This window comes from Pseudophryne corroboree, chromosome 5 (assembly GCF_028390025.1).
Source record: "Pseudophryne corroboree isolate aPseCor3 chromosome 5, aPseCor3.hap2, whole genome shotgun sequence".
In the NCBI taxonomy this organism is placed as follows: Eukaryota; Metazoa; Chordata; class Amphibia; order Anura; family Myobatrachidae; genus Pseudophryne; species Pseudophryne corroboree.
Window position 1 is genome coordinate 708,572,378 of NC_086448.1, and position 12,111 is coordinate 708,584,488.

Consider the following 12,111-nt stretch of genomic DNA (forward strand, 5'->3'; position numbering starts at 1 on the left):
TCAAGAGAATTCTCACAACAAGTAATTCAAACAATGCTCAGAGCAAGGAAACCTTCCTCAGCTCGCATTTATCATAGAATATGGCAATCCTATTTTCAGTGGTGCAGTGACCGGAAATTTGATCCTAGGTCTTTCAGAGTTTCCTAGGATTCCTTCAGTTAGGAATGGACAAAGGTCTAAGGGTGGCTTCCTTGAGCGTGCAAGTGTCAGCATTGACTGGTTCCAAAAGAAAATTGATAACCTACAGGATGTGCACACTTTTCCAGGGAATGTTGCACATTCACCCCCTGTTTGTTCCTCCTACAGTGCCTTGGGATTTAAGTTTAGTCCTAAAGGCCCTTCAAGTTGCCCCATTTGAACCACTAAAACAAGTGGATTTTAAATGGTTAAAATAAATAGCCAAAGTTCTCTTTTTACTGGCTATTGCTTCAGCTAGAAGAGTTTCAGATTTAGGGGCATTGTTATGTCGCCCTCCTTTTTCTATTATTTTTTTTTAAATCCGGATAGAGCTGTTCTCAGAATTAAATCTGGGTATCTTCCTAAGGCGGTGTCTAACTTCCACCTTAACGAAGAAATTGTAGTCCGGGCCTTCCAAGGGCCGGACCTTTCTGCGGGAGATGTATCGTTGGACGTAGTCTGTGCTTTACGGATCTACGTGGATCGTACCAGTGCCATCTGAAAAACACACTCTCTTCGTTCTCTATGGATTTCACACGAGAGGATGGCCTGCAGACACTGGCGAGGTGGCTTCGAATGACTATTTCAGAAGCATATTCTCAAGCTGATCTCTCTGTTCCGGCTAATGTCTCTGCTCACTCTACTCGTAAGGTAGGTCAGTCATGGCCAGCACAACGTGGTGCTTCAGCAGAACAGATATGTAAGGCAGCCTTGTGGTCTTCCATTAACACATTCAGTAGACATTATGCCTTTGATGCCTTTGATTCTCAGGACGCTGAATTCGGGCAAAGGATTCTCCTGTCCAATCAGGAGTGTCCCCACCACTAAATTTGCTTGGGACATCCCAATGTTTATCCTGTGGATAACCTGTGGACCCTGCAGGAGAAATAATTGTTACTGTAGACTTACCGTTGAAAACTCTATTTCTCCTAAGTGCACAGGATCCACAGGGATCCCACCCTGATTCACCTGATTTGAGAATCCTTTCACTTACTAACCTCTTCCTTCTTGTACGGAAGGGTGTGCAAAATGTGTGTTCTTTTTACCTGAGTAGGGCTCTCTATGATGCTCCTGCCTTGAGCTTTGGAAAACAACTGAATTGCCTGAGCCAGGAGGTGGGGCTATAGGGACGGGCCCATTGCATTCTGGGAGGCCGAAAGCTTTGATCGTTTGGTGCCAATCCGCTGTCGCTACCTCATATCCCAAAGCTATCTTGTTGGAGAAATAGAGTTATCAACAGTGAGTCTACCATAACGATTATTTTTCCATCAGGCCCTATAGAATGACAGTTAAAAGCTGATTGGTTAGTACTTTTTCTCTCTGCAAGCTTTGGTAAATCTCCCCCTCAGCTTGCTCTAAGCATAAAACCAAAGTTAAATATATTTGTGACAAGACCTCCATGACAAGGTGCAGCTCAATGGAGACAAAACATTCACTAACTTACTGTTTTCTTACCTGCATTTCCAGGAAGCTGCTGTGGACAGAGAATCTTTTGCCTATTTACTCCGCCATTCACCGCTCATTCAGCTGGGACCAGCCAAGGATAAGGTGGTCGCTGGAACAGTCTTCCAAGTTATTCAAGATGACCTATATATCGACTTTGGGGGCAAGTTTCCCTGTGTGTGCAAGCGACCTGAGCAAGATGCAGAGTAAGTACAGAGGATAGAACGTGAAACGGACAAACAAGGAATACCTGATACACTTGCGCTAGGTTTAGCTGCCCTGGATTATTCACCACCCTCAGATGTCACCACACATCCAAAACAATACACAATATACAACAGTATGGGAGGCATATGATCCTGGGCGCTTGTGTTTAGAGAAAAAACAATATCTGTGTAAAGTACGTTCCTGTTCAAGAATTCATTCCAACGTCCATCATCACATCAGCTATGTGCTTGACTCTCATTCAGGATGATGGGGTGCATGAAAGGAAAAAACATAAAACAAAATAGTGTAATAAAGTTTTAAAAATATTTATATGAAAATAATTTCAAATATTGGGCTGCGTATCAAACTTCATACTGAATAGTGCAAGATATTTGTAAGGTCTGCTAAATTGTACTACACATTGGAATATTGTATTTCTCATTTGGGTATATACGGATTAAAACACTCATCTGGTTTGGAGAACATTGCATGATATCTCCAAGAAAGATACCTTGATGAGCTTCATATCGTCTATTGCACCGTGAGTGGGGTACACCCCCTTTTACTTGACCAAAGATACCTTTATGAGCTTACTCCACGTCATTAGCATAGAGAGTGGGGTACGCCCTTTTTCACTTTCATCACATGTTGTATAAAACTCCAGGAAAAAAAATTCAAGCACTTAGAGGAACGTTTATGGCACGGTGTTGCACTATTCAGTGTGAAGTTTGATACGCCGCCCAATATTTGAAATTATTTTCATATAAATATTTTTAAAACTGTATTACATTATTTTGTTTTATGTTTTTTCCTTTCATGCACCCCATCATCCTGAATGAGAGTCAAGCACATAGCTGATCTAATGATGGACGTTGGAATGAATTCTTGAACAGGAACGTACTTTACACAGATATTGTTTTTTCACTAAACACAAGCACCCAGGGTCATATGCCTCCCATATTGTTGTATACAGAGGATAGAAGGTAACACTGACATTGCTACAGGTGTCATGTTCATTAGCCAACAACTACTAACCTGTTGATGACCACATAGGACTCCATCATCTCATCTGTTCTACAGTAACAGCTGCTATTAGTTGGGCAATGTGGAACCAATGGAGCGGTACGGTTGGGTATTATCATGCTACTATCATGCAGTTACACACCTGGGGCCTGATGCTGCGACTTACAAAACATTGGATGAGGCCGCACCTAGAGATTTTTCTCGTGTCACTTACTTTATACAAATCTTTGCAAACATACAAACAATTCAGAGCTGTACGCACCTCAGCTGTTATGGATGTTGAATAATGGTCACCAATGGCATTCGGTCTGGAAGGCAAAATTTTCACCCTGGTTTTTTGAGACTTTTCCCTGGTTTTATAAGTTTGAACTTTAACTTTTTGAACTTCATACTGCGCCCATACTGACGTCTTCCAGGGAATGGGTAGCATCAGTATAAAAATATACTGGGCATTTATCTTGCTTCTCTACTTTCAGATTCTCTTTCCATCTCGATACCCACATTCCTCACTTTATAATACTTGTAGCATGATATAAGCAGACATTTTGAACTGATATGGATTGCTATACCCAGCCGATACGCAAGATCAGATCAGAAAGACAGTATGTTGCCTGCACTTTATGCAATAGCTGTCATTTTAAGAGTTGTATAATTAGTTAAAACGCCAGCATTTTATTATTCTTACCAGTTATTCATATAGCGTACACATAGGACCTGATTTAGAGATGGACATAGATCGCTGCATATGCAGCAAGAAATGCTGCGTTGATTCCTCCCCACTAGCCGTTGCTGTCAGTCACCTTGCATCCGCATCCTGGTAGGAAGCAGCTGCAAGGTGTAGGGTCACGCACGCGCACTGTGGTCGTTGCTCGTGCGCAGATCACCTGAATGCAGTGGCTGCGTTCGAGTCTAAATGACCTCCATAATCCACAGCGCTTTGGCCAGTCCCTGTCCCAGCGGTGCTTACAATCTATATTCCCTACTACATGTACACACACACATACACACACACATACACACATACACACACACACACACACATACACACACACACACACACACACACACACACACACACACACACACACTAATTTTTGGTATGAGCCAATTAGCCTACCAGTATGTTTCTGGATTGCACTTGAGCACGGGGAGTATATACAAACTCCACACAATCATATTGTCTTTTTGTTTATTTGTTTATGGCATTCATATTGCAGCACAGCTGATACCATTTAAAATATGGTAAAACCAATCCCTGGCTTAGTTCTTTCATGTTCTATTTTTCAAACATAAGATCAAAGGTATGACTAGATAATAAAAACCACGCCACCCTCCGGTTTATGTGGGAATCATAAGACATGATGTCTTTGCAAAACTTACATCAATATGTTTTTGCTTGTGTGCCTTATTAAAATGTCACCAATACGGCTTGCATGGTTTTCTCCTGAATACAATGGGAGAAAACATTGTGTTCTCTATTGTGAAGGATGGTCCCACCAGATAAGGACTTATTATTCTATAATCCATTCAGTTGGACCCCGGCTGTCTTTGGATATCCTCTCGATTGTAGGAGGAGAATTGCATACTGTGAATGACGTTAGATGTAGCGCATATCACTGATCACCGCTTCTTCTTGCAAGTGAGGACGCATACAGTGATTTGCGATACGTGTTGCACCTAAAGTCATTCACAGGCTTCACCCTGTGATCGAGGTCAGAGGTAGCCTAAAGTCAGTGAACCATTTCATCAACTCCTCCTGAAAAGCTGGGGAAGCAAAACAGGAAATACGGAACAATCGTAACTTGTTTCTTGGTGGTGTTGTCACACACTTGTTGTCTTGGTTTATTTTGGTTCGTATAACAACCTCACTTGACAAGTGCCTGGCTTAGTCATGAGAGCAGCATTTACTGAGGCGGTTGTGCAAACTGTTGGCCATCTGCAGGGTGCTGAGAGAGTAGCGTCGCCTGCGTGTCACGTCTCTTCTACCTGACCCCTGATCTCCTCACACCGTGCCAAAGGATTACTTTTGTCAAGTGTTTGACACGGAAACGGTCAGCCAGCCAGGCAATGTGAGACGCTGCTGTTTGCCATTCCTATCGCCATGGTTCCTGCAGCTTTATTGATGCACACAAGGAAATCTAGAACAATTGGATCTTTTATGATAGTGTATAAAAAAAAAGTTTGTGTGTTAAGTTCAAATCATGCATTAGATATAAAGTATAGCAATTTCTCTAACGTCCTAGTGGATGCTGGGGACTCCGTCAGGACCATGGGGAATAGCGGGCTCCGCAGGAGACAGGGCACATCTAAAAAGCTTTTTAGGTCACATGGTGTGTACTGGCTCCTCCCCCTATGACCCTCCTCCAAGCCTCAGTTAGGTTTTTGTGCCCGTCCGAGAAGGGTGCAATCTGGATGGCTCTCTTAAAGAGCTGTTTGGAAAAGTTTTTTTTAGGTTTTCACTCAGTGATTCCTGCTGGCAACAGGATCACTGCAACGAGGGACTTAGGGGAGAGATCTCCAACTCACCTGCGTGCAGGATGGATTGGGATCTTAGGCTACTGGACACTGAGCTCCAGAGGGAGTCGGAACACAGGTCAGCCTGGGGTTCGTCCCGGAGCCGCGCCGCCGATCCCCCTTACAGACGCTGAAGACGGCAGAGACGGAGATCCGGAAACAGGCGGCAGAAGACTTCACTGTCTTCAGAGAGGTAGCGCACAGCACTGCAGCTGTGCGCCATTGTTGTCACACGGCTCACTGACATGGTCACGGAGGGTGCAGGGCGCTGCTGGGGGCGCCCTGGGCAGCAATATAAATACCTATTTGGCAAAATAAATACATCACATATAGCCATTAAGGCTATATGTATGTATTTTAACCCAGGCCAGTTCTTAAAAAACCGGGAGGAAAAGCCCGCCGATAAAGGGGCGGAGCTTATTCTCCTCAGCACACAGCGCCATTTTCCCTCACAGAAAGGCTGAGGGGAAGGCTCCCATGCTCTCCCCTGCACTGCACTGCAGAAACAGGGTTAAAACAGAGAGGGGGGGCACTGATTTGGCGATATAAATATATATTAAATGCTATAAGGGAGGAACACTTATATAAAGGTTGTCCCTGTATAATTATAGCATTTTGGTGTGTGCTGGCAAACTCTCCCTCTGTCTCCCCAAAGGGCTAGTGGGTCCTGTCCTCTATCAGAGCATTCCCTGTGTGTGTGCTGTAAGTCGGTACGTGTGTGTCGACATGTATGAGGAAAATGTTGGTGAGGAGGCGGAGCAAATTGCCTGTAATGGTGATGTCACTCTCTAGGGAGTCGACACCAGAATGGATGGCTTACTTGTGGAAGTACGTGATCATGTCAACACGCTGCAAGCCGGTTGACGACATGAGACGACCGGCAAACAAATTAGTACCTGTCCAGGCGTCTCAGACACCGTCAGGGGCTGGTAAAAACGCCCATTTACCTCACGGACACTGACTCCAGTGTCGACGGTGAAGAAACAAACGTATTTTCCTTTAGGGCCACACGTTACATGTTAAGGGCATGAAGGAGGTGTTACATATTTCTGATACTACAAGTACCACAAATAAGGGTATTTTGTAGGGTGTGAATAAACTACTTGTAGTTTTGCCTGAATCAGATAAATTAAATGAAGTGTGTGGTGATACGTGGGGTTCCTCCGATAGAAAGTTATGGGCGGTATACCCTTTCCCGCCAGAAGTAAGGGCGAGTTGGGAAACACACCTTAGGGTGGATAAGGCGCTCACACGCTTATAAAAACAAGTGGCGTTACCGTCTCCAGATACGGCCGCCCTCAAGGAGCCAGCTGATAAGAAGCTGAAAAATAGCCTAAGAAGTATATACACACATACTGGTGTTATACTACGACCAGCAATCGCCTCAGACTGGATGTGCAGCGCTGAGGGGGCTTGGTCGGATTTCCTGACTGAAAATTTTGATACCCTTGACAGGGACAAGATTTTATTGTCTATAGAGCATTTTAAGGATGCATTTCTATATATGCGTGATGCGCAGAGGGATATTTGCATTCTGGCATCAAGAGTAAATGTGATGTCCATATCTGCCAGACGAAGACACGACAGTGGTCAGGTGAGGCAGATTCCAGACGGCACATGGAAGTATTGCCGTATAAAGGGGCGGTCCATCGGACCTGGTGGCCATGGCAACAGCTGAAAAATCCACCTTTTGTTACCCCGAGTCACATCTCAACAGAAAAGGACACAGTCTTTTCAGTCTCAGTCCTTTCGTCTCCATACGGGCAGGCGGGCAAAGGCCAGTCATATCTGCTCAGGGGTAGAGGAAAGGGAAGAAGACTGCAGCAAGCAGCCCATTCCCAGGAACAGAAGCCCTTCACAGCTTCTGCCAAGTCCGCAGCATGACGCTGGGGCAGTACAAGCGGACTCAGGTGCGGTAGGGGGTCATCTCAAGAGTTTCAGCACGCAGTGGGCTCACTTGCAAGGGGACTCCTGGATCCTACATGTAGTATCCCAGGTGTACATTGGAAATTCGAGATGTCTCCTCCTCACAAGTTCCGGAAGTCTGTTTTACCAACGTCTACCTCCGACAGGGAGGTAGTATTGGAAACAATTCACAGGCTGTATTCCCAGCAGGGGATAATCAAAGTACCCCTCCTACAACAAGGGAGGGGGTATTATTCCACACTATATTGTGGTACTGAAGCCAAACGGCTCGGTGAGATCTGAAATATTTGAACACTTACATACAAGCGTTCAAATCAAGATGGAGTCACTCAGAGCAGTGATAGCGAACCAGGAAGGGGACGATATGGTGTCACTGGATATCAGGGACACTTACCTACATGTCCAAAATTGCCCTTCTCACCAAGGGTACCTCAGGTTCGTGGTACAGAACTGTCACTATCAGTTCAGACGCTGCCGTTTGGATTGTCCACGGCGCCACGGGTCTTTACCAAGGTAATGGCCGAAATGATTCTTCTTAAAAGAAACTGGTACGCTTCCCTGATAAGGGCAAGGTCCAGAGAACAGTTGGAGGTCGGAGTAGCACTATCTTTAATAGTTCTACGACAGCACGAGTGGATTCTAAATATTCCAAAATCGCAGCTTTTCCGAGGACACGTCTACTGTTCCTAGGGATGATTCTGGACACAGTCCAGAAAAAGGTGTTTCTCCCAGAGGAGAAAGCCAGGGAGTTATCCGAGCTAATCGGGATCCTCCTAAAACCAGGAAAAGTGTCAGTGCATCATTGCACAAGAGTCCTGGTAAAAATGGTGGCTTATTACGAAGCAATTCCATTCGGCAGATTTCACGCAAGAACTCTTCAGTGGGATCTGCTGGACAAATGGTCCGGATCGCATCTTCAGATGCATCAGCGGATAACCCTATATCTAAGGACAAGGGTGTCTCTCCTGTGGTGATTACAGAGTGCTCATCTTCTAGAGGGCCACAGATTCAGCATTCAGGATTGGATGCTGGTGACCACGGAGGCCAGCCTGAGAGGCTGGGGAGCAGTCACACAGGGAAAAAAATTTCCAGGAAAGTGTGATCAAGTCTGGAGAATTCTCTCCACATAGATGGAGTTAAGAGCAAAATTATAATGCTCTAAACTTAGCAAGACCTCTGCTTCAAGGTCAGCCGGTATTGATCCAGTGGGATAACATCACGGCAGTCGCCCACGTAAACAGAAAGGGCGGCACAAGAAGCTGGAGGGCAGTGAAAAAACTGCAAGGATTTTTCGCTAGGCGGAAAATCATGTGATAGCACTGTCAGCAGTGTTCTCTCCGGGAGTGGACGACTGGGAAGCAGACTTCCTCAGCAGGCATGACCTCCACCCGGGAGAGTGGGAACTTCATAGGGAAGTTTTTCCGCATGATTGTGAACCATTGGCAAAGACCAAAGGTGGAAATGATGGCGTCCCGCCCGAACAAAAAACGGGACAGGTATTGCGCCAGGTCATGAGACCTTCAGGCGATAGCTGTGGATGTCCTGGTAACACCGTGGGTGTAACAGTCGGTGTATGTGTTCCCTCCTCTGCTTCTCATAACCAAGGTATTGAGAATTATAAGACATAGAGGAGTATGAACTATACTCGTGACTCCGGATTGGCCAAGAGGGACTTGGTACCCGGAACTTCAAGAGATGCTCACAGAGGACTAAGGGCCTGGGGAGCTAAGAAGGGACTTGCTTCAGCAGGTACCATGTCTATTCCAAGACTTACCGCGGCTGCGTTTGACGGCATGGCGGTTGAATGCCGGATCCTGAAGGAAAAAGGCATTCCATAAGAGGTCATACCTACCCTGGTCAAAGCCAGGAAGGAGGTGACCGCACAACGTCATCACCACATGTGGTGAAAATATGTTGCGTGGGTGAGGCCAGGAAGGCCCCACGAAGAAAATTCAACTAGGTCGATTTCTACACTTCCTGAAAACAGGAGTGTTTTGAGCCTAAAATTGGGGTTCTTTAAGGTTTTAAGTTTCGGCCCTGTAGAATTTCTTCCGGAAAGAATTGACTTCAGTTCCTGAAGTCCAGATTGTCAAGGGAGTATTGCATATACACCCCTTTTTTGTGCCTTTAGTGGCACCGTGTGATCTCAACATAGTGTTGGGATTCCTTAAAATCGTATTGGTTTGAACCGCTCAAATCTGTGGATTTGAAATATCTCGCATGGAAAGTGAACATGCTGTTGACCAATATCTCACATGGACAGTGACCATGCTGTTGGTCCTGGCCTCGGCCAGGCGATTGTCAGAATGGGCGGCTTTGTCTTATAAAAGCCATATTTAATTTTCCATTCGGACAGGGCAGAACTGGGACTCGTCTCCAGTTTTCTTCCTAAGGGGGGGTCAGGTTTTCACCTGAAACAACCTATTATGGTGCCTGCGGCTACTAGGGACTTGGAGGACTCCAAGTTACTAGACGTTGTCAGGACCCTAAAAATATATTTATATATATATAGTTTAGGACGGCTGGAGTCAGAAAGTCTGACTTGCTGTTTATATTGTATGCATCCAACAAGATGGGTGCTCCTGCGTCTAAACAGACGATTGCACGTTGGATCTGTAGCACAATCCAACTTGCACATTCTGTGGCAGGCCTGCCACAGCCTAAATCTGTAAAGGCCCACTCCACTAGGAAAGTGGGCGCATCTTGGGCGGCTGCCCGAGGGGTCTCGGCATTACAACTTTGCCGAGCAACTACGTGGTCAGGGGAGAACACGTTTGTAAAAGTTTACAAATTTGATACTCTGGCTAAGGAGGACCTGGAGTTCTCTCATTCGGTGCTGCAGAGTCATCCGCACTCTCCCGCCCGTTTGGGAGCTTTGGTATAATCCCCATGGTCCTGACGGAGTCCCCAGCATCCACTAGGACGTTAGAGAAAATAAGAATTTACTTACCGATAATTCTATTTCTCGTAGTCCGTAGTGGATGCTGGGCGCCCATCCCAAGTGCGGATTGTCTGCAATGCTTGTACATAGTTATTGTTACAAAAATCGGGTTATTACTATTGTTGTGAGCCATCTTTCAGAGGCTACTTCGTTTTGTTATCATACTGTTAACTGGGTTCAGATCACAAGTTGTACGGTGTGATTGGTGTGGCTGGTATGAGTCTTACCCGGGATTCAAGATCCTTCCTTATTGTGTACGCTCGTCCGGGCACAGTACCTAACTGAGGCTTGGAGGAGGGTCATAGGGGGAGGAGCCAGTACACACCATGTGACCTAAAAAGCTTTTTAGATGTGCCCTGTCTCCTGCGGAGCCCGCTATTCCCCATGGTCCTGACGGAGTCCCCAGCATCCACTACGGACTACGAGAAATAGAATTATCGGTAAGTAAATTCTTATTTTTCCCATGATGGGCTGATGTTGGACAATCTTGTAATGTTTATTTTATCCGTCTGATCCCAGTCAGTTTGGTTTACATGTATGATGCACGTTTTCACATTGAAAAGATTCATCCTAAGAAACATAGATGTCCCATTTAACTTGGTCACGTTGAGTGATCATGCAGCGGGTCTGTCTCTGCCTGTGCTTTCACATCGGTTGTATGTGGCACTCATCCCTTACATAAAGCACATTTTCTGGGGAAGCCTTTGCAATAATTTGGTGTCCGCAGTGGAGGTCCCAATTTACTGATGTAACTGCACCACTCTGCTGTGTGCCGTGCCTTGTTATCCTGATCCTTCACTTCCATAAGATAATGCTATGTGAGAGCCCCAGCACCAATGCTTTGGACTTGTAAATGTTATATCTTGGTAATGGGGCAGAGGCTGGACCCAACAATTCATTCAACTTCTGCAAATGATCCATTTTTTTCCAGCTGTTCTTTCTTCTCCCAGAAAGGAAAATGCAGCAGTTACAGGTAACATAGTAATGGGCAGTCAGCAGTTCCAGTACAGATTTCTAACACTGGACGGGACTCTGGTTGGAGCTCTGTATATTGATGGCCTGTTAGGTACTTAAGAAGGTAGAGACACTAGTACAATTCTGATGCTCTCTTGATCACTATTCTCAGGCACTTTCATACTGCAGAACCACTGATGAATTCTCTGCAGGCAGATGTACAGTTACCTATGTCCTGATAATGTGCCTAGTGCAGTGGTTCCCAAACTTTTTTGAATCATGGCTCCCTAGGGTATCAGAATTGTTTTTCACGGCACCCCTAGGCCAAAAGTGTCTTGCAAGATTTTCTTCTGTTTGTTTTTATATATTTTATGATTGGTTGACACCGGCACTAGTTTTGCCTATTACATTGACCTTAAATAGTTTGAATTGATCCTCCAGGGTGCCACGGCACACAGTTTGCGAACCACTGGCCTAGTATGTTTGCTTACTTTTGCATGCATGCACATTATTTATCCTCGTTCGAGCTTCTGTTTGTATGTACATAATTGCTAGCCACCTGATTTCACTGGCTGGATGAACTGGCGTCCGAAATCGCCGGAGATGTGGGATGCCGGATGAACTCGGATGTTTTTAAAGGGTCAATCACTTACAAGCCCCTCTGAGATCGTTCAGCACTCCGCACCTCCGGCGATCTCGGACGCCATTACATCCCTCCCCTAAATGTTGGGAAGTATTCAAACATATATAGGGCACCATTTAAGAATGATACCAATTACCAATGGCCTATTTAATTTAGTATCACAGAGATACAAATATCCTGCCAAGTCCAATGGTTTTCTCCACTACTGTGGCATCTGCTACTGAGCAACCTGCAGCTGCCAGCGATGGCCTGCTGACTAGCTTGTACGCCAGCTGATTGCACA

At 45.4% G+C, this 12,111-nt stretch overlaps 1 protein-coding gene across 2 annotated transcripts in view; it reads left to right on the forward strand.

The window, feature by feature from the left end:
• MRPS28 (mitochondrial ribosomal protein S28) overlaps window positions 1–12,111 on the forward strand; it is a 175,253-nt gene that overhangs the window by 35,623 nt on the left and 127,519 nt on the right. For both annotated transcript variants that reach the window (XM_063923938.1, XM_063923937.1), the window contains exon 2: window positions 1,645–1,826. In XM_063923938.1, coding sequence (XP_063780008.1) covers window positions 1,645–1,826 — 182 coding nt within the window. The remainder of the gene's footprint in view (window positions 1–1,644; window positions 1,827–12,111) is intronic.